The 26,484-nt window shown below is 35.9% G+C and overlaps 1 protein-coding gene across 1 annotated transcript; it reads left to right on the forward strand.

Annotated features, from left to right (window-relative positions):
* The first annotated feature begins 1,576 nt into the window (after nt 1-1,576).
* Nucleotides 1,577-22,385, forward strand: LOC306872398 (2-hydroxyacylsphingosine 1-beta-galactosyltransferase-like). The gene is made up of 6 exons (XM_079420927.1): nt 1,577-1,872; nt 7,072-7,898; nt 11,915-12,057; nt 16,413-16,489; nt 18,101-18,320; nt 19,816-22,385. Exons 2-6 carry the CDS (start codon nt 7,074-7,076, stop codon nt 20,174-20,176), a joined length of 1,626 nt encoding a protein of 541 aa, XP_079277053.1. The 5' UTR covers nt 1,577-1,872; nt 7,072-7,073; the 3' UTR covers nt 20,177-22,385.
* The last annotated feature ends 4,099 nt before the right edge of the window (nt 22,386-26,484 follow it).

A 26,484-nucleotide genomic window follows, 5' to 3' on the forward strand; every position in this document is an offset into this window, starting at 1 on the left:
CTGAGTAATGGCATTCAAGGTAATTTAGATAAAAGACAGAAACAAATGGTTAGGATTTTGCATTAGCCAGTTGGCATTAGCCAGTTATCCCTGGTGGACAGATGCCATTCTAGGAGTAACTTAATCATTCAAAAGTAGCCATGTATGATGAAATTGTGTCATCTCATGACATCAAGATAATTGCCACTGAGATGAATGGAGATGCTAACGGACTTTGTTATTATAGATGTCTACAAACCTATCAAATACCACACCCTCATACAAAGAAAGAACACTGGCAATTCCAGTCTGCATTTAGTGTAACAGGTCAGAGAACTTAATTCTGAGTTAAAGACTTAATTATTAAAGTGTATTAATAAGCTGTGACAGGGAATTTTGATACCACGTGAATCAGTGAGTAGCTTCATTTTAGCTACATATTCAACAACACTTGCCTTGAGATTACGAATGGAGATATCTGACAACTACAGCTCACTGCAGTGTCTACAGAGGCATTAAACCCATAATTAGGAGCCGCACTGGGCTCAACTGTCACTACAGTTGAGCCCTTCAGTTTTCTAGGAATCATTATTTCTCAGAAGCTCAGATGCAAAGTGACGTTGTCTTTATAACTAAAACGGCATAACAAAGGTTGTACTTCCTGGCATATCTCAAGAAGTTCATCATCAAATTATTCCTAACTGTCTGGTATACAGTAGGTCAGTCACAGCATCTGACTCCAGCACATTGTACACTCAGCGAAGGAAATAATTGGCTCTACCCATTTGGACCACGATTCAGAAAGCGGGCAGTCAAGATCACCAGCAACCCCTTGCATAATCATATTCTTCAGCGGGTGCTCATTTTAAATGTCTGGGGCACTTTTTTTTATCATTTAAGTCACTTTTTTGACCCTTGTATGCATGTCTAAAGGTTTGAGGTTCTAAACTGTGTAACACCCACAGAAGCACTGCACAGAAATATGAGCTGCACCAACTGAAGAGAATCATCAATGATTCAAACACAATCCTCATGTTCTATTTCTCTCTCTCTTTCTCACTAACACACACAAACATCACAGACACAATGACTTCATTGTCCCGTGCCCATCTTCATCTAAGAACTATGAAGTTTTGGTGGAAAGTTATTGTTTATTTAAAAAGTTCTCATTTTTGTGCTTTGCCTATTTTAGAGACTACATTTAGTGGGTTACTTCAGTTACTTCAGTTATTAACTAGTGATAATTAACTTTTAGTTGGCTAAGTATTGTGAACGGCATCTTTATTATTAGAAAAGAACAATTTATTTTCCAAATGATTTATTTTTCGAACTTTAAACCACTATTACGCACTCAAACAGGTTTATTAGCCTATTGTTCATGCGTGTTTAATTAACGTTAAAGGGGGAACGATGTTATTATCTTAAGAAGTTGTCTCAATGATCTCCGTCAGTCTTTATCGTCATATTTATAGCACAGCTCTGCCTAAATAGTAGAGCCGCGATGACGCACCTCAAATGCAAATAGACCTGTGTTGAAAGAGCAAACAACGCACCTGACGCTTCCCAGGGGATTTGAGGGAAGGCCGAGGACTGTCTATTGTTCTAGCGTTTATACACTGCTATGGCTGGACCACTCCCTGCAGTGACTGTGAATTGAGGTTTCGCATATCCCGCCCTCCCTGGAGTTCTAACACACAACACCCATCTCTTAGCCATTGGGAAAACCACCTCGCCTGTTGTGGGAAAACCACCTCGCCTGTTGTGGCATACACGCAGTTTTAACCGGCCAACACCATTTGTGGATTTATGTAAAAGTGTCAGAAGCTCAGGAGAGCGAGGGGACGTAAATTTCACAATCGTTCGGACACCGGTCTACCTGGTTCACCTGTACAGGTAAGCGGCGAAGGGCGGCGTCTCGGTTTAGAAACAGGTGTTACGCGCATCATTGAGTGCGGACTTCTCTACTTACAGGTAGCCTAGGTGTGTTATTTTGCGGAGATGGCTGACATTTAAAGTTTTCACACTGCTGCATGTGACATGTTTTGAAGTCTCAGTGGCCATTTGAAACTGCTCGCTTTCGTGGTAAGGTTTTTATGTAATAGCCTACTGTATCATGATGCGATCCAGTATCTGTCAAATTATGTTTTAAAATAGTTTCCTGAAGAAACAAATGAGCGTTTGGGACGTGATCGAAATATTTATGGTTTGACTGACTTGGCCTGTGACAGGTGTGATGAAGCTATATTTACTTAATGAAAAAAGTTTTAAAACTCTAAATTGAAATACGTGTCAAGTCCTTATATAGGCCTACCTATAGCCTATACTGTATAGTTATACAATTTATAGACCTAGTCCTTAAAGCTGTCTAGTCATTTAACCAGTGAAAATTACTAAAACAAATGTATCCTGGATACACAAAACTGTACACTTAGTTTTTTTTTTTAAATAGAAGTATATATTTTTTAGATTTAAAATAGGGTTTTCTTAGTGTTGCTCCATTTGACGCATTAAAATGCATAAAAAAAAAACTTTAATGACCTTAATGGGAGTTTAAAGGGTTCTCTCTGTTTTATGGATTTCTTGTCACATGACAACAAAATGGCTACCTGCATGCATGGTTATGCTACACTAATTATTCAGACAAAACGTTTAAAAAAATTAATAATATTAATACTATATTTAAAATAAAGGTTATGCCAGACTACTTATGCCAACATTTAACTTAGTGAATCCTGGCCAAAGAATAAGCATGGTCAACCTAGATGAATGCAATAATAATATTGCTAATATTCATTTAGAGATTTTCCCTCAAAATCAGTATCATATGTGAAGTACATCCTCCAGTCCCCACTTCAGTGCTGGATGAGTGTCCTGTTTAATGTAATGCAAATAAAATAAGAATAAAAAATAATATTAACAACTCCCACCAGTTATCATACAGCTCTCATTCATTTTTATCAATCTAGTCAAGCATTATGGATTTAAAGGGTATTTAGTAAATGTGTTATGTGCGCAGTGGGGGAAGGGAAGATCCTGTTAGGCCAGTTTGAAGTCTATTCCTCCATGATCGCATGTTGTTTGGAGCCCACCTTACAATCTGCTGACATGATACCTGTGTGTATTTATTGTGGAATATTTCTAAATAGAACTAGGATTAATCAGAAAAGGTGTAATTGCAGAAGTCCAATGGCTGGGTCTATGATTTTGTATATATTTTTTATGGACAGATTATTCCTTAACTCTTTGTGTGAGATATTATTGTCATACACACCAATCCTATCTGTTTTCCATGACATTAGGATTAGTACTGTAAGTTATGACCAGCTGTTTTGTTCTCTTGTGAATAGAGGACATCTTTTCCTTGAAAAGAATGTGGCCTACTGGGTTTTGCATTTCTTTGCATATTGAAAGTGCATTTGAGTTCGCTGACCACACGCAAAGCATCCATTAGCCAATCACTTATTCTCACTACGTCGTTTTTTCCAGGTATGTAGTGTCTTCAGTGGGGTTCTTAGGTGGGGGCTTGTTCATTAAGCTCTGAACTGAGTTGTTAAAAAGCACAGTCTTTTTACAACGGAAGGTCCAAGAATGAGTTTGCTACTGGATGTCTAGTATTTCATTTGTGCAGCCATAGTGAAACATTAGAGATTTAGATCAAGTTCATTTGTTGCCTAATTTAGCAGAAAAATGTCTGTGACGGTCAGTTCACCACTGTTGATTTTATTAAATATGTAACTTTTATTCAGTCTTAAAGTATCAAAAATAAAACAAAAGGCACATAATCGCCTTGTTTAGCTTCTTTTCATGAGCAGGGAAATCCCCAATTTTGGTTAGAGAAACCCAGATACCTCTAACACACATTCACCCTGATCACACCATGTGAGTTTTGTTCTTAGATTGTCTAGGTATTCATTATCTCTTATCAGCTATCACAATCATAATAATGTGTCACGTGACCGTAGAGCACGTGTGTTAATGTAACAATGTCTTGAAGGCATGTAAACTGCCATGCTGATAACATCAAGTTATGTCTTCTTGTATAGATAACCTCTCCCTCACTCCTAGAAAATTCCTGTTTAGTTGATATAGTCTGACACATGCACTTTTAAATATAAAATTCAGTGTTTCTCTTAAAAATATGTTACTGTAAGATGAGAATAGGGCTAAATCACAAATGCCTTTAAATAAAATAATGTTTTCATAAAATTATTCCTATTAGTCGAACCTTTTGGCTACAACAACCAAACATGGGTGCTTGTTCACTTGTTATTAAGGAAAAATTGAATGCCATTTTTAGATAGACTGATTGTCTAATAAACTAATTAGACTAATAAACTGAATTGATGTTTTATTTGTCTCTATATATTCACTTTTTTATTTCTAATATTAAATTTTGTTGTACCATTTAGATCACACAACCTATAATGACAACAATATTTATCAGTATTTGTATTTTACAAAGTGTGATCATATAGTTATTATTGTCAAAAAGCAATTTCGTATCATCATAAAAAAGAACAATGGCTGATTTTGAATGCGGAGCAATGCGTTATAAAATAAGTTTATAAAGTAGTCTGGAAAATAATCGGTAGCTTAATCAAGAGAATAAATTTTTATCAGGTGTTTTTTTGTGTGGCAGCCTAAACAACGTGATCACATTATCGGCTTTATTGTTCATCTCAGCGTTTTCCATGTGTTTAATAGCGAATGATTCTCCTTTCTGATGGGCAGGAAACCTGAACCACCCATTAGTAACACAAGCTATGACGTTGCTAGGGTACAGCTTGACTCTTGCAGGGTTGCCATGGCAACCGTCAACAGTCTGGTGTAAAAAAGTTGTAATAGTGATAGCCCACCTGAAACTGAGAGAGCCAAATGGTAGAAGGGTCACGTTAGAAACAACAGCCGTCATTTAAAAGCAAGGGAAACGGGAAATTTACCTCAACAGCTGGCTTATATGGCCTGGGAAACATACCTTCTTAGGTCTCCTTGTTCTCCTCACTGAAGATTCACTGTGTCTGAATACCACTAAATACCTGTTTGTTATTTACAGGTAGGGGTTTCATAGATTTATTTAATCACACTTGACATTTTAAGGACAGTCATTCTAATTTGGGGAGCGTTTTGTAAATCTTAAATACAGCAGCAACATTCATAGCTTCCATTTTTCCTGACAGGGACATTGATTTTGTTTCTAGGGAGGGTTTTTCCGTGCAGCATTGTTGTTTTAGCAATCTGAGGGAGGAGAAATGTGGCAAACCTCATTTGAATGAATGCCCAAATGAAGATACAATTGTTTGTCAATTTATAAAGGCAGACCAGACAGGGTCCTGTCTGCCTTAGAGAGAATGTAGAGAATAAAGAGCCCCCTTTCCTTTGCCTTTTTGTTCTTTATGTGCATCTTTGTCTTTCTCCCCTCACACAATGACAGACACCTGTTTATTGGATCCCCAGACACATGGCCTGTTGTAGGTTATGTTCTTTAATTAAGGTGTGAAACTAAAGAGATGCTTAAAGATGAAAGTCGAGAACACCAAAGCCTTAGGGATTGTTTAAAACATACTATTAATATCTAGGGCTGCTGTATGCAGATGTTTCTAAAAACAGTGCTAAACTGGTCATTTTAATTGATTGATTGTATTTTTAAGGCACTAACAACTATAAATATTTAATTAACATGTAATTAGAATAGTCTTATTACTTACAAGCATGAAATGTTAAAACAGAGATTTAATGATTTAAACTTCAGTAGCTAAAAACAATGTTATATTTGGTAAGAGTCACTTCCATGAATCAGTTCAAACTGTCTCTCAAGATTAATTTGTGTCATTATTTGAAAATGTACATGTTCCAGTGTGTAGGTATATAGGTAAATATTGTTCCTTATTATTGTATTTTGTTAAATTGGTACATACCAATGAAAAATTCTGAAATATAATTCTTTCTTATGTTCAATTGGTTGAAAAGAGTGTGGGAAAACCTGCTTCAATTATTCTAAACAATCCTAAAGAACATATTTGGGAAAACAAATATTGACCCATAAACCCATAAACGTTTCAGTATAGTTGGGAGCACGATGAAGCCATTTTGTGTGAAATTTGTGTGTAAAGGTGAAGTGACTTGAAAGTGTGTGTAAGTGTATGTTTGCAGATTGTGCAGTGAACTTTGCTTGCTTGCTTTAGAGGAAACAATCTACAGTGTCATGGGCCCACACATACTACCTCAGACATGACGCACATTTTCTCAGACACACAGAGAACACAGTGTGTCTTGGACCAGCGGATTGAATCAGTCACTGATTCCAAATGCTATCTCTTTGTATTTGGGTTCAAATGCTTTGTTCCTACAGCTAAAATGAATTATTTAGATTTAAAAGATTTGTACATTTATGACTATGCAAAGGCTTTGTTATGAAGCTGAGGTTCAGGTGAATGGTCAGAGCTCATAAAATTAACAATCACATTTTACAATCATTAACAATAACAGTTATTAACAACTACTATTTTCCAGCTTTAGCTCATGCAACAGTAGCCTACTTAATACGAGTCTAAAGGTTGCTAATTTGACAAATTTGTGTAAATAATCTCTTGGTCATTCTGAGACTGTTAACAGCTAAAAGGTGAACACTACCATTTATTGTTTTGTGAAAACAGTTGCACTACAATGCTAACAAAAGACCAAAATGGACTTTCAGTTTGGGTATATGGTTGTTTAGCATTGTTAATATTGTAACAGACTTCAGTTGTGCTTTCATGGATGCTAAAATGCTAAAATTCTCACTATTAACAAGCCTTTAACTATGACTTTCGCCTCAATAAACAACTAATTTGTTGCTCATTAATAGTTAGTAAGGTAGTTGTTAAGTTTAGGTATTGGGTAGAATTAGGGATGTAGAATATGGTCATGCAGAGTATGTGCTTTATAAGCACTAATTAACAGCCAATATGTTAATAATAGACATGCTAATAAGCAATAGCGAGAACTGGTCCCTAAACTATCGTAAGTTACCGTATTGATTTATATAGTTGCTCAGTACAAGGGTCAGTGAATGATGAAAGTATCACTAATCATTTGTTGTCTTTCTTTCTGCAGTCATGAAGGCTTTTTTCCTGCTTGCCACATTGCTGTGGTGTTTAGCATCGAGTTTCTCATGGGCAGCTAAGATCGTGGTAGTTCCTCCAATTATGTTTGAGAGCCACCTGTATATCTTTAAGACCCTGGCTTCTGCTCTTCACGCCGAGGGCCATGACACAGTCTTCCTGGTCTCCGAAGGTCGCGAGGTCCCGCCTTCCAACCATTATCGTCTCCAGCGCTACCCTGGAATCTTTAACAGCACCTCAGCCGACGACTTCCTCCAATCAAAAGTTCGCAACATCTTCTCAGGGCGTCTCACACCACTGGAGCTTTTTGACATCCTGGACCATTATTCTCAAAACTGTGATGCTGTTGTTGGGAGTGCTTCTGTCATGGAGCAGCTAAAACGTGAACAGTTTGACCTCCTGCTCGTTGATCCCAATGAAATGTGTGGATTTGTCATAGCTCACATTCTGGGTGTCCAGTACGCAGTATTCAGCACAGGACTGTGGTACCCTGCGGAAGTTGGGGCGCCAGCACCCCTATCTTACGTCCCAGAATTTAACTCTCTACTAACGGACCGTATGTCATTGTTCCAACGGGTAGCTAACACAGCAGTGTACCTAGTTTCCAGATTTGGTGTCCAGTACCTGGTTCTACCCAAATATGATCGCATCATGAGGAAATACAACATCCAGCCATCTGTGTCCATGCATGATCTAGTTCAGAACAGTCGACTCTGGATGCTGTGTACTGACATGGCGCTCGAGTTCCCACGACCCACTCTGCCACATGTTGTATATGTAGGTGGCATCCTCACCAAACCCCCCAGCCACTTGCCACAGGTAAAGTGCTATTATATTTAAACATTGTTTTACTACTTTTTATAGCATCACTTTGAGGGATGTGCATGATGTCAGAACCATACTATGATGACAAGAGCAAGCAAGCATAACTTAACAACAACTACATGGAAACAAACTAATGGAAATGCTCCATTTTATAAGTGTACTTAACTACTAAATTCAATGCTAAATTCAACTACTTATTCATCAGTTACTTATTAATGTGTGAACTACCACTTTAATTTGAACGAACTGAGTAATTTTTCTGCCACCTGTAAAGGTGTGATAAATCCAACAAAGGGGTTTGTTGCAGTTTCCAATGATCTAAGAAAATCCAGTTTTTATTGTACCAGTCTTTTTTTATTGACACTTGCACTTAATATATATTTATAACTACAGTTGTCAGTTCGAGTTGACCTTTCTCGGCCCTCTTCATAGTTGCACTAAACAAAATCCAAATTTTCAACATTTGACCTTCCCCTATGAGACAATACACACTGAGCTACCCTATTGCTTGTTAAGACCAGTTTGTGGTGCTCTTTCTCAGCCACTACATAGAGTGTGTTAAAGCTAACATAAGTGCTTCATATTAGAGACAGTGGCCTAACAAAATATAAACATAGAACGGTCTTTTTTTATGAACACTTAAATTTTGCATATAAGCCTATACACACAAAGTCGGCTATTGTGCAGTCAGCCTGTTTTGTGGTGATGTTTCCTAGAAAGCATAGAGGGTTTATTAAATCTAACCCTCTATGCTGTCAGGCTTTATTCTTGAGGCAGTGGTATAATGAAATCCAAAATTTTGAACCGACTGTACCAATCTTTTTTATGGACACTTGAACTGTTAGGCCAAGTGTTAGCTTTAGCTCACCCTCTATGGTGCCTGAGAAATGAGAGTTGTGTTGTGGTTTAATTCCATTGGGTTGTGGCTTAATGTTGTTGAATTATGTTATGATTTTTAAAATAAAATAAAATTAATCTTTAGCAAATGTAATAACATTAATTTGCATACTGTGCATTATAATTTGATTCCTGAATTTAGCATTTAAAATGAATGATTTCAGTTTTTAGTGTTTATTTTTTATTTATTTAGACAAATTAGTACAGAATTTTATTATAACCCATTTAGCAGTTTTTGGCCATAGCATGAAAATAATTTACATATTTTATTGCCTACTAGTTCACATTCTGAATGGAAAGCTAATGAACTAATGAATATTTGGATCAGATTAACAAACAACATGTGTTTGTCTGCTCCACAATCCTCTGTTGGTACTACAGTTGCCATTTCTATTCCAAAGTTCCCTTGTTCTTTCAGTACATGCATTGTGTGCACATGCAGTGCTTTTGACGCTTGTGTTCATGAATGGCAGTAAAATGACATCATTTTCTGATAATGGGGATCGACTGACACAGGAACCTAATTTTTATTTCAAGATTTTCAGGATTGCCAAATATCTCCAGCCTCACACAAAATGGCAAAACTCAAAATACCACAACACACTCCCTCAAACAAGTGACCTAGGTCCACTTTCCAGTTTAAAAATCAATAGGCCGGATGTGGTGAAAATAAACAAGTAGCTATATAAACATATATCCAGAAAATATTATCTCTGTTTTGGCTCATTTAACTGCTAATAATATGAAGTTATGATTTTGCCACCAGGGTGTTATGCTCACAAAGGCTGTTCTTATCAATGCGGGTGATTGCGCAGAGCTGTCCACTGAATAGGAGTGGGGGTTCTGAACCTAAGCTTGCACTTTTGGAATACCAAGCGCCCAAATGGCCTCATTGTATGCTGTGGAGCCATAATGCAAATAGCGTGTTTGTCGGTGCAGGGTGTGTGAGTGTGTGTTTATGTGTGTAAATGTGCCCATTGTCGGGTGTGTATGAAGGACACTGAGACCAGTGTGAGGAGCGGACAGTCAGTGCCAGGCCAATGCAGGCTGTTCAGCTGCAGCTGGACTCTCTCAACCAGCAAAAAAGCAGGTCTTACCCAAAAAAAACCTACTTATTTTGAAGTTATGCTAACTGCAAACACAAAAGTCTTGTTAATACCATTCATTTTTTTTGTGTTAACAATTGAACAATTAAGAACTGAGCTGCTTAGCATTGCTAATATCATAATAGGCCACATTCATGCCTTAATGAATACTAAATGCTGACACAAAGTCTTACTCATCTTAGATTTTTTATCTTGCATTTTTGGAATGTTCTAATATAGTAATTAACAGCCAAATCTCAGAAATATGAACCAACAATGAAACATGAATCAACAATTTAAACTAATTAAAAGTTAAAATGGCAAGCTCATGGTTTTGGTAAAGCATTTATTGCTCACAATAATTTATGTTTATAATTTGAACTATAAATATGTCCTTTTTAAAATAATAGTTTTTGTTGCGTGAATACTTTTCTAGGTGGATGAACTTCTGGTCATGTATTTTTACTCAGTGTATTATAGAAACATTATGTCCCTTTTCTGGTAATTTTGCACATATTGTGTGAAATTGCTGGGTTTAACAAATTTTTTTCGCAACTACTGTAGGTCCATAAAATTGATTGAATGCATCTTGCCACAATCTCTGTAAATATTCACAATAGTCGTATGTAACATCAAAATTTTAAAGTTATAATAATAAAACTCTGTGTGTATTTAATGCTATGTTAAGTAACATGGCTTGCTTTCGCTTCAGTGTAGAATTAAATCAAATGACAAAATATCTTTGGCTGACACAGCTTTCCCAGAGCCATGTAGTTCATGTTCCCACTTTGGAGTTTAATATTAGCCATACAGTACCTCCTTATAATCTTAACTTTGTGTTAATGTTCTGCTTTAAGTGGCTCATTAAAGCTAAGGTCACCTTTTAATACTAAATCCAGTGAAGAGCGGTGAGGGCCTTTTCTTTTTGTTGTCAGTGTTGTTTGGTTAATATTCTGTGATTTTTGTATGTGTACATTAACTACATGTGTATTAACTATGGTAATCTAAGTTCTTTTAGTAAACTTTTTTTATTTACCCCAGTATTAGTTATTCAAGCAGGATAAGATGATTCTGTGCTTTGTAGGCTCCAGATTGCTGTCCATGGATGTACCAAGGTTTTTACATATTTTACACATTTACACTTTTAAAAATCAACTGACACAAGCTGAGGTTTTGTCCAGTCTGGCTCTTGATCTAAAGTGGGTTTGACACACCTGGTCTAAAGTCTTATTTACACCACTTTAAAAAGACATTTGTCAATCCTATTTATTTAATTTTCATGCATTTCAGTTGCCATTGTAGATGGCATTTCTCTGTGGTTGACATAATTGGTAAAAAAGGTTTTGAGAAATCCTAATTATGATTTTTTTTCAGGTTGAAGGATTTTTAAATGTCATTTTAAACATTTGATTTTTTGTCAAAGTTAAAGTAATTTGAGACATGTCCGCACCATAAAAGCATTTTATATTATGAACCAAATGTTTTCACCTTGTTAGAAATAGAAAGTTCAAAGGTGTGAGTAATGTCACTTTAAGCCTTGGACAAACTATGGTGCAATGTGCTGGTGAACACTGATAATAAGTTGCATTCTGCAGTCATTTCATTGCTTGAATACAACAGCAGAACCTCATAAAAAACTTTTCATATTGTGTTGCTAACAAAACTTCTGTTCTCTTCTGTTCAAAGTGCTGATACTATTATTGTAGTTTGATGTGTACTATGGTACTGAATAATTACCAGATTCACATACATTGGTATTTATGTGCAGTTGTTATTTTATGGAGATATTTCTAGCTTATCTGACCCCTTAAATAACTTTTATTGTAACCTAATGTAGTCATTTTAAATTATATTTCAAGTCAAACAAAACCATTTAGTTTAAATGCTACCACATGAACCATGCAATTCTTTGAAATGTTTGGTCTGGCATTTGATTTCCATATAATGTTGAATTGCTTTGTCTTGCGAATATAGTCACCACAAATGTCCTAGATAGTTGAACTGTGTATTTGATTTGCGTGTGTGCAGGAGTTTGAAACCTGGGTGAAGGATACAGATGAACATGGTTTCGTAGTGGTGTCATTTGGTGCAGGAGTAAAGTATCTGTCAGAAGACATTGCTCATAAACTTGCAGGAGCCTTGAGCCGTCTTCCCCAGAGAGTCATCTGGAGGTACTGCCATTCATTTCTTCTTTCATGTGATCAGTGAACCATTTTGCTAACAGATCAAATCACCTGTGTATCTTTCCATTATAGATTTTTTTTCTCTATCACGTAGTATCCATTGGCAACTGGCCTGTGGTGGCAGGTCAATGATAAGTGTGTGGCTACAACTATCTATTTTGTTTTCCATTTCCAAATCAGTAAGCCCTCATTCAAAATTATCTGATGGTTTCGTTAGACTTTCCAATGGTTTCTAAATGCAAAACTTTATGAATTAATTTGGGACTAAAGCATTGTACAGATTCACTTGTTTATTGAGCGTATTGTCAGTAATTATAATGAATCTCAGTATGTTTGTTTTAGATCCCAATAAATCTTCATCCTTTGTTGGCAGTGGAGGGACATTTGATACTTTGAGATGGTGGTACAAGTCATGATCCTCTTAAAATGTTACAAAATAAAAAAAAAAGAAAATGTGATGATTATTCAGATCATCATTTTGTGTTTTGTTGTGTTGTAAGAGTTTAACACTTTCTCTGTAATACACATTTATTACAATAGGCTCAGAGAAAAATACTCTCTAAAATGGTTTAAAAATGGTTTTTGAAACTTATTAAGCAATTATGGGGCCATTCACCCAAAAATGAAATTATTTAAACTGTCATTATTTACACTGCCCTCCAAAAGTTTGGAAACACCCCAACCTTCCTAAACCTTCCAACAAGACAATGACCCCAAGCACACTTCCAAGCTGTGCAAATCCTATTTGGAGAGGAAACAGTCAGCTGGCATCATGTCTGTCATGGAATGGCCTCCCTAATCACCCGACCTCAACCCAATTGAGCTACTATGGGAGGAACTGGACCCTGATATTCGTAAGAAGTGTCCAACCAGTGTGAATCATCTTTGGGCAATCTTTCAGGATGCTTGGAGTAATATACAGTATCAAGTCAATGTTTGAATAAACTGACAGCTCGGTTGCCCAGATTATGTAGAGCTGTAATAGCTGCTAATGGTGTATATTTTGATGAATCGAAAATTAAATTTTTTTCTATGTATAAACTGTTCATCTAATTAAATATGTTTTCGTAGTTTGTGTTGTCCCTTATCAGTGCAAAATTATCACAAATTAAAAAGGATTCATGCAAATATTGTCCAAAACCCCACTTTTCTAGGGTGTTTCCAAACTTTTGGAGGGCAGTGTACTTTGCACTCATGTCATAAAATAGTTTGACTTTATTTCTGTGGAAAACAAAGATAAAAATTGTAGTTTCATTTTACCATACAAATACAATGAATAGAACTACTGTACAAAAAAAGTAGAGCATACAATACAGCTTGTGCTACAATCCAAGTCATCTGAAGCCATATTATAGCTTTGTGCGAGGAATAGACAACAATTTAACTTTACTACAAATGTGGAACCACTTTATTGATAATCATAGTAATTTTGCAATCTTTTAAGCTGGAAAGCCTCAGTCCCCATTCATTTTATGTAAAAGAGCAACCACAGTGAACAAAATAAAGTTAAGTGGGCCTGGAACCACATGAGGGATAATACATAATGGCAATATTTTCATTTTTAAGGGAATGATTTATTTATTTTATTTATATAAAATTTTATATGAAGCAGAATTGCTAACATAATTTAGGATTTGAAAGGTGATCGTCTTAGAAGTTAACCCAACTCAAAAATTTGTCACAAGTGCATGTAAACTTTGAATTTCCCATTGGATTAATTTTGTTTCTTTAAAAATCTTTTGATCATTCTTTCCTCTTTATCTTTTCCTAAGTGAACCTGCATGCTTATAAATAGCAGCACCTGTTGTTGTCATAGGCAGTCATATTGTCATGACTCCTGTAGTCATGCCATATAATCTCAGTTGTGTTCTTGCATTCATGCAAATGTGCCATGGCAAGACTTCACTAATGAGGACACTGTTGGTAGTGGAAATGTCCAGGGAACACACACACACATAAATATACTGTACAGATAATCAGACACCCTCCAATGAGCCACAACAATATACCACTCTTTTTACGTATTCAGACATGAAGTCATGAACATATGGCCTCAACTCTTTTTCTGTCACACTGCGCATAGATGATAGGAATGGTAATTAGAGTCACTGACTGCTGTCAGGTTTCTTAGTAACTGTAGAATGTTTGTCATTAGGTTTGGCACATACTGGCCTTTAGGCTGTGTGTGTTTGCTCACCAGTGACCGAGAACCCCAGCTCTTTACTAAATCTCAAGCCAGACTTCAAGACAATGGCTTCATATAATTTCCACTGGAGAACTTTTGTTGTATTGTAAGTTTAATTAGTTATTTAGCAGATGTCCAAAGACTCTTAAAGGGTTACTCCACCCCAAAATGAAAATGTTGTCATTAATCACTTACCCCCATGTCGTTCCAAACTCGTAAAAGCTTCATTTGTCTTCAGAACACAATTTAAGATATTTTCGATGAAAACCGGGAGGCTTGTGACTGTCCCATTGACTGCCAAGTCGAGGCCCAGAAAAGTATGAAAAGCATCGTCAGGATAGTCCATCTGCCATCAGTGGTTCAATCTGAATTTTATGATGCGACGAGAATACTTTTTGTATGCAAAGAAAATAAAAATAACTTTTCTTCAACAATTCGTCTCCTCTCTGTCTCTCCGTGTCACCGTAGCGCCATTTTGGAGACTATCCACTGAACGCAAATTGTGTATGCTCTTCTGTGTCAGCCGCGACACAAGGATGCACTATTTTCATTTAAATCAAAGCGTAAATACACTTAGAAAATGTATCCTTGTGTTGCGGCTGATACAGAAGAGCATACGCAGTTTGTATTCAGTGGATAAGCTCTAAAATGGCGCTACGGTGACACGGAGAGACACAGAGGAGAGGAATTGTTGAAGAAATCTAATTTAATCGCTTCATAAAATTCAGATTGAACCACTGATGGCAGATGGACTATCCTGACAACATTTTTCATACTTTTCTGGGCCTTGACAGTGGTTATTACTTGTCAGTCAATGGGACAGTCACAAACCTCCTGGTTTTCATCTAAAATATCTTAATTTGTTTTTTCCGAAGACAAACAAAGCTTTTACGGGTTTGGAACAACATGGGGGCAAACTTTTCATTTTGGGGTGGAGTAACCCTTTAAGAGTCTTTGGACATCTTCTGAATAACTAATAAAACTTACAATACAACAAAAGTTCTCCAGTGGAAATTATATGAAGCCATTGTGTTGAAGTCTAGTTTGAGATTTAGTAAAGAGCTGGGGTTTTCTGTCACTGGTTAGCAAACACACACAGCCTAAAGGCCAGTATGTGTAACCCTTTAAAGCCACATGCTAAGTAATATTTCTTATTATCAATGTTAAAAACTGTACTGCTTAACAATTTTTTTTTTTTTTTAGAAAATTCTGATGAATAGAAAGTTGCAAAGAACATCATTTGTTTGAAATAGAAATCTTTTGTAGCAATACAAATGTTTACAACTTTACTTTCAATTAATTAAGTGTTCTTGCTGAATAAAAGTATCAATTTATTTTAAAATAAATCCCCAAACTTTTGAACAGTGGTGTGTGTTCCTGGTGTTTTTACTGATGTATTAGTGCATCTTCTAAACACAAATTGTTTGTTCTCGTAATCTTAATATAATTCTCTTTTCTGCTGATGTCAATTAGTCCATGTGGCCAGGAAAAAATGCTAACCAACTGCATTAGTAGCTTTTTCAGGCATTATTTTAGACTACTGTTGTAGGTAAAGAAGCCTTTCAATAATGTTGCTTGTAGTTACCACAGTAATTTACTTCAACATCCTGGACCCATCCAACATTGATTTTGGTCTTTGAATATTCAGTTTCATTTGGAAATCCATCACTTTACATAGCCAAATGGGTTGCGAATACAGTTTCATGTTGCCTTCAATGCCTTTCTCAAAAGTACAATGGTTGTAGCTCTTCGTGTTTCATCTAAGCTCATGCGTAATGTTTATGTCTATGATAACTATCATGTTTATATGTAATATATTGAATGCATTACTGAAATAACGTCTTTATAAGCTTTACAAGGTAGAAGGAATCTCTCTGATTGCTGGCTGATTGTTTTTTGTCTTTTTCTTTTTATTTGCCTTCTCAGTGTAAGCTTTAGTATTAATCTAATCTATGCATGCAAAATATCTGGTCTCTGTCTCTCTCATATATTTGTTTCCTTTCCAAATCCAAATTCCTGATCTCACTCATATCTATGATGCTTTGAAAAACTAACAAATTCTTCATTCTTGTCAGCTGATGATTGTCTCATACACAACGTTTAAATAGTTTTTTTAGAATGGGATGCCTGTATCTCAATGAGTTTAATATCTCTGCAGGTTCTCTGGAGTTCCTCCCTCCAATCTGGGCAACAATACTAAACTAGTGGAATGGATGCCACAGAATGACCTGTTGGGCAAGTATCATCCTATCTCTCACGAAATACCACTGAGAATTCAGAAATGCATATGAAGTTTGAATGTTCCCCACTGCAAAAAACGAAAAAAAATCCTTCATTAATTTTTATTCAAAACAGAATCCTGAACAAAGTATAATGGCTTTCACAAAAACATGAATAATGTTAATAATATTATTACATTATTAATTAAGAAATGTTTTAAAGCATTGAATCAGCATATTAGAATGAATTAGTTTGAAGACTTTTTATATATTTTTATTGGAAAACTGATGATTTTTTTGCAGCGTGTGAGGGAGAGAAAGCTCATCCTCTTTGCTCTTTTCTGGATCTCTTAGGATAATGTCTCTGTTGTATAGAGGACACAAAGCCTGTGCATGTGTTTCTTTGTGTGAATGAGTTTCTGTTTCACTATGGGTTTGAGGTCACAGAGGGCCTTTCTGTCTCCGTCATTCTTTCTTTTCTTTCTTTCTCTCAATGTCTTTCTGCTGTCCGCAACACTTCCTGTTCTCTGATGACCTAGTTGATGCATTCTGTGCTTTGATCTTAAATCAGTTTGGATTGCTCATCCAACCAAAGATAACCACAAGACAAAAGTCTGATATACAAAGTCAGAAGACAAGATGGACCCAAGGCATTTCTTCTCTGAGAAAAAACAAACACTTACTTGTTTAAAGTTCAGCTGCACTGAACTTCAAGATCAATGACACATGGTCAGCACTGTCATAATAAACATCAGTTGATTTTCCATTTTTAATCAGAATGCAAAATGCACTTACACACACTGTATGTTGCTTTATTCATAAAATGAAAATGTCCTGCCTCATGTCAGTACCAGTAAGGGAGTGATACTATACACACCCCACCCTATCCGTGAGAAACCTCGGACAAATTTACAAAAACGTATGCAAATATCCCTTTGATTTTCCTATGTGCCTTTAAATGTATTTTTAAATAGATATAAGGGTACTAGATGAGCTAATGTACAACTACTGACTCTGAAAGGTCAATAAAACATTTCATTGTTCATTGTGACTCATCCAGAGGAAGAAGTTAGCATGCACAGGGAGGGATGAGTGTAAAGGCCAAGAGTTCACACAGAAGTTCAATCATTAGATCAATATTGTAAACTTTTATTTTTATTATTATTATGATGCTTTTTGTGAGGCACTTATCACTACTGTCTGAATAAAAAATCCCCACTATTAATCTTTGTTCACTCATTTCACTGTTTATTCCATGTACATGAATTGTAACTCTAATCGCTTATCAATGAGAGGTATACCTTTACTATTCTAAGCAATCAGCTCTGCGGATGATAAACTGAAGGAGGGACCCAAGTCATATCTGGAATTGAGAATATCATAGGGGTGGACTCATTTTGGGCCAGTAACCACTCAGAACACAATAGAAAATGTAAAAATCTAGTTTTAATGGTGCTGTATTTCATATCAAATATTATACAGTTTGTATAATAATTCCATGATAAAGAGAAGCCACCATGCCATTCATCCATTAACCCTGTTGTTATTACGGTCTCGCTCGAAGTACCAGTAATTTTTTCAGTAATTGTAGTTTTTCTCTAACACTGTGTCTGTTGTTCACTCACAGGTCAAACAAACACACGGGCTTTCTTAAGCCACGGGGGCTTGAACAGCATCTATGAGGCCATGTATCACGGCGTTCCCGTGGTGGGTGTACCACTGTTTGGAGATCACTATGACACCATGACGCGAGTTCAGGCCAAAGGCATGGGCATAATGCTTGAGTGGAAAAGGATGAGTGAAGAAGACCTTTTTACTGCCATGGTTAATGTCATTACAGACAAAAGGTAATTCAGATGTGTAAAAAATGCCTGTATAAAATTAATAAAGTGCAACACACACACACAGTCATTGTAAAACATCTATTAACAAACGGGTTATATAAATCCAAACCCTCACACACAGAGCCGGGTTAATCTTTAATGATTGTGGAATTGGGGTTACTCAAGTTTAATGATAAACAAGACCTGTTGAAAACCTTGCCATGGTGTCAATATTTGCAGACCCATAGTGTTTTAACAAATCCAAGGAAGCCAAAGAGCAATGTAGCCTAAATAGGTTTTATTCTACAGAATTTAGCTGTATTTCAGTTCATGTTGTTCCAAACCTTACTGACATTCTTCTGGAGTAGAACACACACAAAAAAATATTTAGCAGAATGTCCTAGCTGCTTTTTTCCATAAAATGGTGGATGGTGGATTGAAGGCCATTAATGGTATATTACTCAAAAATGTTTACAATATTTTTTTTATTAATAAAAATGAACATTTTTATTTATTTTGATCAATATATATATTTTTTTAATAATTATTAATATTAACTCATTCTTTTGATTTGCATTTGCAAAAATATGAAGATCAGATCTATCTTTAATGGGATAGTTCACCCATAAATGAACATTTTTGTTGTTCCAAACCTGTAAGACCTTCGTTAATTTTCAGAACACAAATTAAGATATTTTTCATGCATTCCGAGAGCTCTCTGACTCTCCCATAGACAGCAAGGGTCCTACCATGATCAAGGCTCAGAAACGTAGTAAGGACATCGGTAAAATAATCCATGTGACATCAGTGGTTCAATCCTAATTTTACGAAGCTACGAGAATACTTTTTGTGCGCAAAGAAAACAAAAATAAAGACTTTATTCAACAATTCGTCTCCTCTGTGCCACCCGTAGTGACATTTTGGAAAGTAAGTAAACAACGTATGCTATTCTGTGTCAGGTGCACCGTACACGGATACGCTGTTTACATTGTTTACACTTTGATCTGAACGTAAACAACTTATCCCCATACATATGTTGCATATGTTGTTCACATATGTGATACTCTCCAAAATGGTGCTATAGGCTGATGCGTAGGAGATAAATTGTTGAATAAAACCGTTTTTTTTTGTTTTCTTTGTGAACAAAAAGTATTCTCGTAGCTTCGTAAAATTACGGTTGAACCACTGATGTCACATGGATTAATTTAATGATCTCCTTGCTACTTTTCTGCGCCTTGATCGTGTAAGGATTGTTGCTGTCTATGGGAGGGTCAGAGAGCTCTCAGATTTCATTAAAAATATCTTAATTTGTGTTCCGAAGATGAACGAAGGTCTTACGGGTTTGGAACGACATGAGGGTGAGTAATTAATGACAGAATTTTCATTTTTGGGTGAACTATACCTTTAAGTTGGGTTTCATGGAGCTATGGTACAGTGCCATCTTGTGGCCTTTATATCAAGATAAGCATCCTGTTGGTGATGTGCTGTCTCAGATGTTCTTCTCCATCTTTCTATCAAGGTATCGTGAGCGAGCACAGTTGCTGTCTCAGATTCATAAAGATCAGCCTGGTCATCCAGTGAGTCGGGCAGTTTATTGGATAAGCTATATACTCCGTTATCGTGGCGCCGAACACCTCCGTTCTGCAGTCTATGAGATCCCAACCTACCAGTACTTCTTATTGGACGTTGCTGTGGTGATAGGAGTGTGCCTGCTTCTACTTGGCTACTTGCTATACCGAATAGGCAAGTGCATCCAATCACGATTGGGGCGCGGTTCATCTCCAGCGGAGAAGGTGAATGGACACTGTCATAATGGAATTCCAAATGGCAAGCACAAAAGAAATGGCCATGTTAAAAGTATGGACAAGAAACTGAAGTAAAGCACTAGGAGAAATCAACACTAACGCTTCACTAAAGAGAAGAATTAACTACTCTTCACTCAAAGTAGGGCCTATCCAGAAAATAAATACATGGGTCAATAAAGAAACAAACCAACCATTATAACAACGAACTGTAAGTGGGAAGCCAAAGTAAGGAAGAATGTAAGGAATCCAGAAAACATAAATGGAAAGCTCTTGAGGACGTTGTTTTCCCTGTTGAATGGCGTTAATGTTCAGTTGTGGTCCTGAATGTTGAGTTTATCCTTGAGGAAAAAGCAACGGTTTAGAAATGTATGTTTTTAACAGGAAGCTATCGTGCTATTGGGGCATCAGGTTTTACTACATCCAAATACAACAGAGATCTATATCTGTTTATATAAATTTCATACATTTGGTGCACAGAGCACTGTTGACTGTTGCGCACTGAATTTAATTTATCTTCTATATTTATGTTTCACGCACTCCGTCCCTACTTTGTTTTCACTTCTTCAGGAATATTAATTCTCAAAAGTTAGCAAGCTAGCATATTTGCTAGTGTTTATGTTGCCAGCCTTGCCTTAATCTTTAATATGCTTTTCGTTTTGCTAACATTACAACCAGCACTAGCTAATACTGCTAGTTATGCTAGCTATACAAAATGCTAGAGATTTTGTTAGGGATGTTAAACTTGAAATCTTCTATTTACAATAATTTTGGAATGCCAGGAGCCAGTATGCTCGTATACTAAAATTCTTAGAACATCTTAGCCACTATTCTCATTTTGTTTTGTTGTTTTTTCATTTAATGAATTAATAGCAAAACTGTACTCTTCAGACAAGGTGAAACATCCCTTGTGTTGGCAGATATGGGTTCAAATGAGCAAAAGGATACAATTTATTAAGCCATTTTACTCATATTATTGTGTTGCTTCATTGAGGTTTAGGATTTGAAGTTTAAATTCTTTATTGAATGGTTTATTTTATTAAGCAAATCATGCTTAGGAGGAACATTTTTTTAAACGGGGTGGAGGGGGTATACACTAGTTTTTATGTGTGAGTGCCTGTGTGTCTCGAAATGTCCCAAACAAACTACATTTTTATTAGAATGTGCGTCAGATGAGTGTTGTTATCAAAGCAAAAGATTGTTTGCTGACATGTTCCCACAAATCAGTAGGCGTAGAGTGACCTGAAGGAATTTGGTACTGTAATGAATACTTCCCATGGTGCTCTACTGGTTCTTTTAACCTTCAGCCATTTTCATTACCATATTTTGGTAACATGTCATTCTAACATTTAGTTGTGTAACTTTTCACCAGGTATTTTGAGGTGGCAATAAACAGAACCTCTGTAAATTATTTGTGCGTTAAAGTGCATTATCAGCCTCAGAGGTTTTATTTTATTCAAAAAATGCCACTGGACAACCTGTTATAAAATCACATGCTGGTTTTACAACTCAATGTCAGACTGAACTGTTGCCAGTAATACTCTCAGCATGATTGTTTTAAATGTACCACAACACTGTTCATATAAATATTATATTTTCCAGATCACTTAACAGTCAAATCACCTTAAGAACATTAAGAATCAAAACCAAAATGACTTACCGTTATAATAATTTGAAGCTGTTTTACCATGAGGTTTAAAGCATTTCTTCAGCCAAGCACTGTTTTAGATTGTCCGTACTTGAAAATACACTGGCTGCAATAAGGCTGTAAATGCATCGGAGCTATGACTGGTGAAACAGTGACGCACACTCACACACATTGAACGTTATAATTGTTTTCTAGTTGTTTGTTTTGTATGATTTTCAGTATTAATATTATTAGATGGATAACAACAGAGGAAAAAGCTGCAGATGGGCTCTAACCTTAAAGGCTGTGTGTGTGTGTGTGTGTGTGTGTGAGTGGGTTTCTTATATGTGAGGTTTGTATGCATGTACATTTGAATGGGGTTGCTTGAGCCTACTTGTGTCCAGCTTTGGCTTTATATACTGATCATTTAAAACCAATTCTCCAGTTCACTTACAGTACATTGATGCCTTTCTTTGTCTCTCGTAGTCTGTTTCCTGATAAAGTCCTTGTAGAAGTAGTTGTTAAAGGCTGCTTGAAGGAGTTTAGTCAAATTTTTTTTAAGTTTTTTTTCATAATGATTTAATGTGTGTCTGTGTTATGTAAATAAAAAGACAAACAAAAATACTAATGGTAAATAAACATTAAATATTTTGTTTGCTTACTCCTGTCGTCTGATGATTCTCTCTCTATTGTGATGTAAAATAAGAAAAAGATGCTGCCACCTGTAACACCAAAGGACGTTCAGTTAGCTGAAAGTTACAGAGCACGTGTGGCGTCTTACTTCTGTTCTCAAGTTACACTGTCCCGAAGTGGTTTGTCTCGGTTTTTCCCATGACCTCATTGATAACCCTTATTCTGCAAAATGTTCTTGCATGTGCATTAGGTGCTATCAGGTTAATATGGCTTGCTAATTCACTATTGTTATCCTGTGAAAATGGTGAAGAGCTTTGAATACAATTAACAATTTGCAATAAAAAACAGCAGGGTACTTCTAGATTTCTTAGTTAATAAGTGACTGCCGGGGGAGATGAGGGAGTGTAAAACTACACGCCGGTTGGTCGGCAGGTATCAAGTGTTGTCCTCATGTTTTCAGCACTGTCACATTAGATGGGTGTGTATCCTGAAGATGTGTGTGTGTGTGTGTGTTGATTAAGAGATAAACTGACACTTTATCCCTTCTTTCTCTTAATTATTCACTGACAGTTTAGCATGTGATGTGTGTCTTAGTATGCATGTTTGTGTATGAAGACTGTTTAGTGCTAATTAGACTGTTATTCTTGTTTCACAATTAGACAACCCAGGCTCATTGGAAAAACATGCCTGTGGCAATGTTTCTGCAAACTGATTTTATGATACTTCTTGTTTGCGACACTTTTAAAATGTGTATTTAGTGAGCTCATTCATGAACATGAATCTGACAAAGATGAATCTGTTTTATTATGTTGGTTGGTGTACATAAAAAGCAAAAGTTAACAAAAGTAAACAGGAGATAAGTTGTATTTGCTGAAGCAACCATGCTTGTTTCTAAGTCCTTTGAGCTCTTTTATCATGATTTCTTGTTTTACAGGACAAGTACCCACTGCTGTACCAGGTGAGTTACCAAGCAACTTTACCACATTAGAAAAGCCATACAAATGGAGCAGATGATGTGATGCAAATGTCAAAATGTATTAGTTTACAAATCATGCACTATGGTAAAAGTGTTTGGAGATCATAACATAGTCAAGTCAAGTCAAGTCTGCTTTATTGTCAATTCTTCCACATGTACGGCGCATACATACAGAGAATTTAAATTGCGTTACTCTCAGACCCCTGGTGCATACAGTTAACATTAAACACGTTCAAATACAGATAATACAGTTTAAACATATGTACATACAACTATACAGCTATACAAATGAGGACATTGTAGAAAAATAAAGAAATAGATAAAGTGGCATAAGGCGCATGGCAGATAGTGCAAACCAGTTAAATAAAAACAAAACTGTGCAGATATATTTGTAGTGCAAAAAGAGCTTATCAATCTGAGGACATTTGTAGAAAAATAAAAAAAGAGATAAAGTGGCATAAGGCACATGGTAGAATAGATAGAGTGCAAATCAGTTAAATAAAACAAAACTGTGCAGATATATGTGTAGTGCAAGAAGAGCTTGTCAGTAGGGAGAACAGTCCTTTTATCAGATAAACATAATATTGTGCAAGGAACTGGGCAAAAATCAGGACTAAAGATTGTTGATGTTTTACTACCACTAGTGTTAATTTCAGCTGGAAACTGCAGTGAATCATATGTATAGGTGTGTTTTTGGAGCTCTGCAAAACTATAGTAGGTAGAGGCGTTTGTTTTCAAATGAGCCTTGGTTGCAATTAGAAGAGCGTGCTTTTGGGAACATAAAGAGTGAGTGGAAGGTCCAGGTGTGATGCTCTTAGCTCTTTTGGAGTCCTCCCCATGCAGTCCTCAAAACTGTGTTCAGAGAATTAATATGTGCTTCAAGGTGGCAAACTTCATTCAATTTCCAGGTCAAAGGCTGTGTGTATACTGTGGAAGACAGAGGAGCAAGGAAGACAGAGGAGCAAGCATCAATTAAGAGTCCTGAGAAGCACTCTTTCTTCTTCATTCAGAAAGGTGCCATGATTTGAGCCTGACAGGCTAATGAGGCCTCAATCCCTAACCTAACCTGATCAGCCTGTCAGGAACAAAGTGGGGCACCTTGCATGCTTTTGAGCCAATTACCCGAGCCGTAAATGCCATGACACTAACCACTTTAGAACCAATGGGAAATGATGTCATGACAACGCTGCCTGGCTGATTGCGTCACAGGAACATGTGGTCTCAAGCACTTCTAAAAGGCAGCAGGGAAAAAGATAAAACCATAGTGTGTGTTTTGTGTATGTATATAAATATATATTATTGCTGTTAAACGATTTATTGCGAATAATCGCATCCAAAATAAAAGTTTTTGTTTACATATTACATGTGTGTACTGTGTATACTTATTACGTATAAATACACACACATGCAGTATATATTTAGAAAATATTTACATGTATATATTTATATTACAAATAAAATATTTTTTATATAAACAATATTTTTCTTAAATATTAACATGTATGTGTGTGTATTTATATAGACATAAACATACACAGTATACACACATATATTATGTGAACAAAAACTTTTATTTTGGATGCGATTATTCACAATTAATCATTTGACAGCACTAATATACATATACACACACACACACATATATACATATATACATACACATATACATATACACACTGCCTGGCCAAAAAAAAAAAGTCACACACTCTAATATTTTGTTGGACCGCCTTTAGCTTTGATTACAGCACGCATTCGGCATGGCATCATTTCGATAAGCTTCTGCAATGTCACAACATTTATTCCCATCCAGAGTTGCATTATTTTTTCACCAAGATCTTGTATTGATGATGGGAGAGTCGGAAAGTCTTCTCCAGCACATCCCAAAGATTCTCAATGGGGTTAAGGTCTGACTCTGGACTCTGGTGGCCAATCCATGTGTGAAAATGATGTCTCATTCTCCCTGAACCACTCTTTAACAATTTGATGAATCCTGGCATTGTCATCTTGGAATATGCCCGTGCCATCAGGGAAGAAAAAATCTGTTCAGTATATTCAGCTGACCTCATTCTTTGGGCACATAACAATCATCCATGCAGTAATTATCCAATGGTTAAATCTAGGTGGTGACTTTTTTATATAAAAAAGGGCAGTGTATATAACTACTGTATTTCTATTCTACCTAGCCAACCAAACTCTGACCCCTTGATCAGGACAAAAGACAATATTTGATGGAGAGAGTGAGAGACTTTTCTCTCCACTAGAGGGACCAGTACTTGTCATTTACTTGTTATTGAAAACATAAATTGAGCATCATTTAACAGATGTATGTTATATAGAGTGTTCTTATTGTTAACTAAAAATAAAAAATATATATCTTTGGTAACTGAGATTAAATAAAATATAACATGAAATGCTTAGATGAAAATGAGAAATGTTGACATCGAATTGAAATAAGTTGAAGTTGCCTACCAAAATGACTAAAACTAAACTGAAATAAAAAAAACATATCTAAATATATTATTATTAAAAATAATAAATGACAAGAACAACAAAAAATACTAAAACTCCCAAATAATTCAAAATGTTATTAAGGACAATATTAGTATATAATCAATACTTAAAATTAGCACTGTTATATTGTATAATGTATTTGCCTTATTTGTTTTGGGATGTACACATTGTTCTATAAAAATATAAATATATTATAAAGAAAATTTATTATTATACAAAGAAAAAAAAATTATGCTATATATATATATATATATATAAAATGTATACCGCATAATATAATTACATTATAATATAATGTATAATTATACATTATAATTGCGTATAATGTATTTTGTATAAATTATACCGCGGCAGCGGTCGCGGCAGTCGTCGTGTGAAGCCCTCTTAGTGTGAAGACCAAGAGTGTAAAGACCATCGACTCTACCGTGCGACTCCACCGGGCAGGGACACCGGCAAGGGATAGTAGTAGCTTTTTATTTAATTTTTTCATTGATATGTTTATTATTGAAATGTTGTTGTTATATGCATGTGTTAATTTTATTTAATTTCTTTATTTTCTTAAATATGTGGGTAGATAGTATTTATAGAGTTGTAACTTTTTAGTTTTAGTTACTTTTTCTTATTTGTAAGTCGCTTTGG

The sequence above is a fragment of the Barbus barbus genome (genome assembly GCF_936440315.1).
Source record: "Barbus barbus genome assembly, chromosome: 7".
In the NCBI taxonomy this organism is placed as follows: domain Eukaryota; kingdom Metazoa; phylum Chordata; class Actinopteri; order Cypriniformes; family Cyprinidae; genus Barbus; species Barbus barbus.

Coding starts and splice junctions, on each gene's coding strand:
- LOC306872398 (XM_079420927.1), top strand. CDS start 7,074: ATGAAGGCTTTTTTCCTGCTTGCCACATTGCTGTGGTGTTTAGCATCG. Junction 7,899..11,914: donor CCCCCAGCCACTTGCCACAG/GTAAAGTGCTAT, acceptor GCGTGTGTGCAG/GAGTTTGAAACCTGGGTGAA. Junction 12,058..16,412: donor CCCCAGAGAGTCATCTGGAG/GTACTGCCATTC, acceptor ATATCTCTGCAG/GTTCTCTGGAGTTCCTCCCT.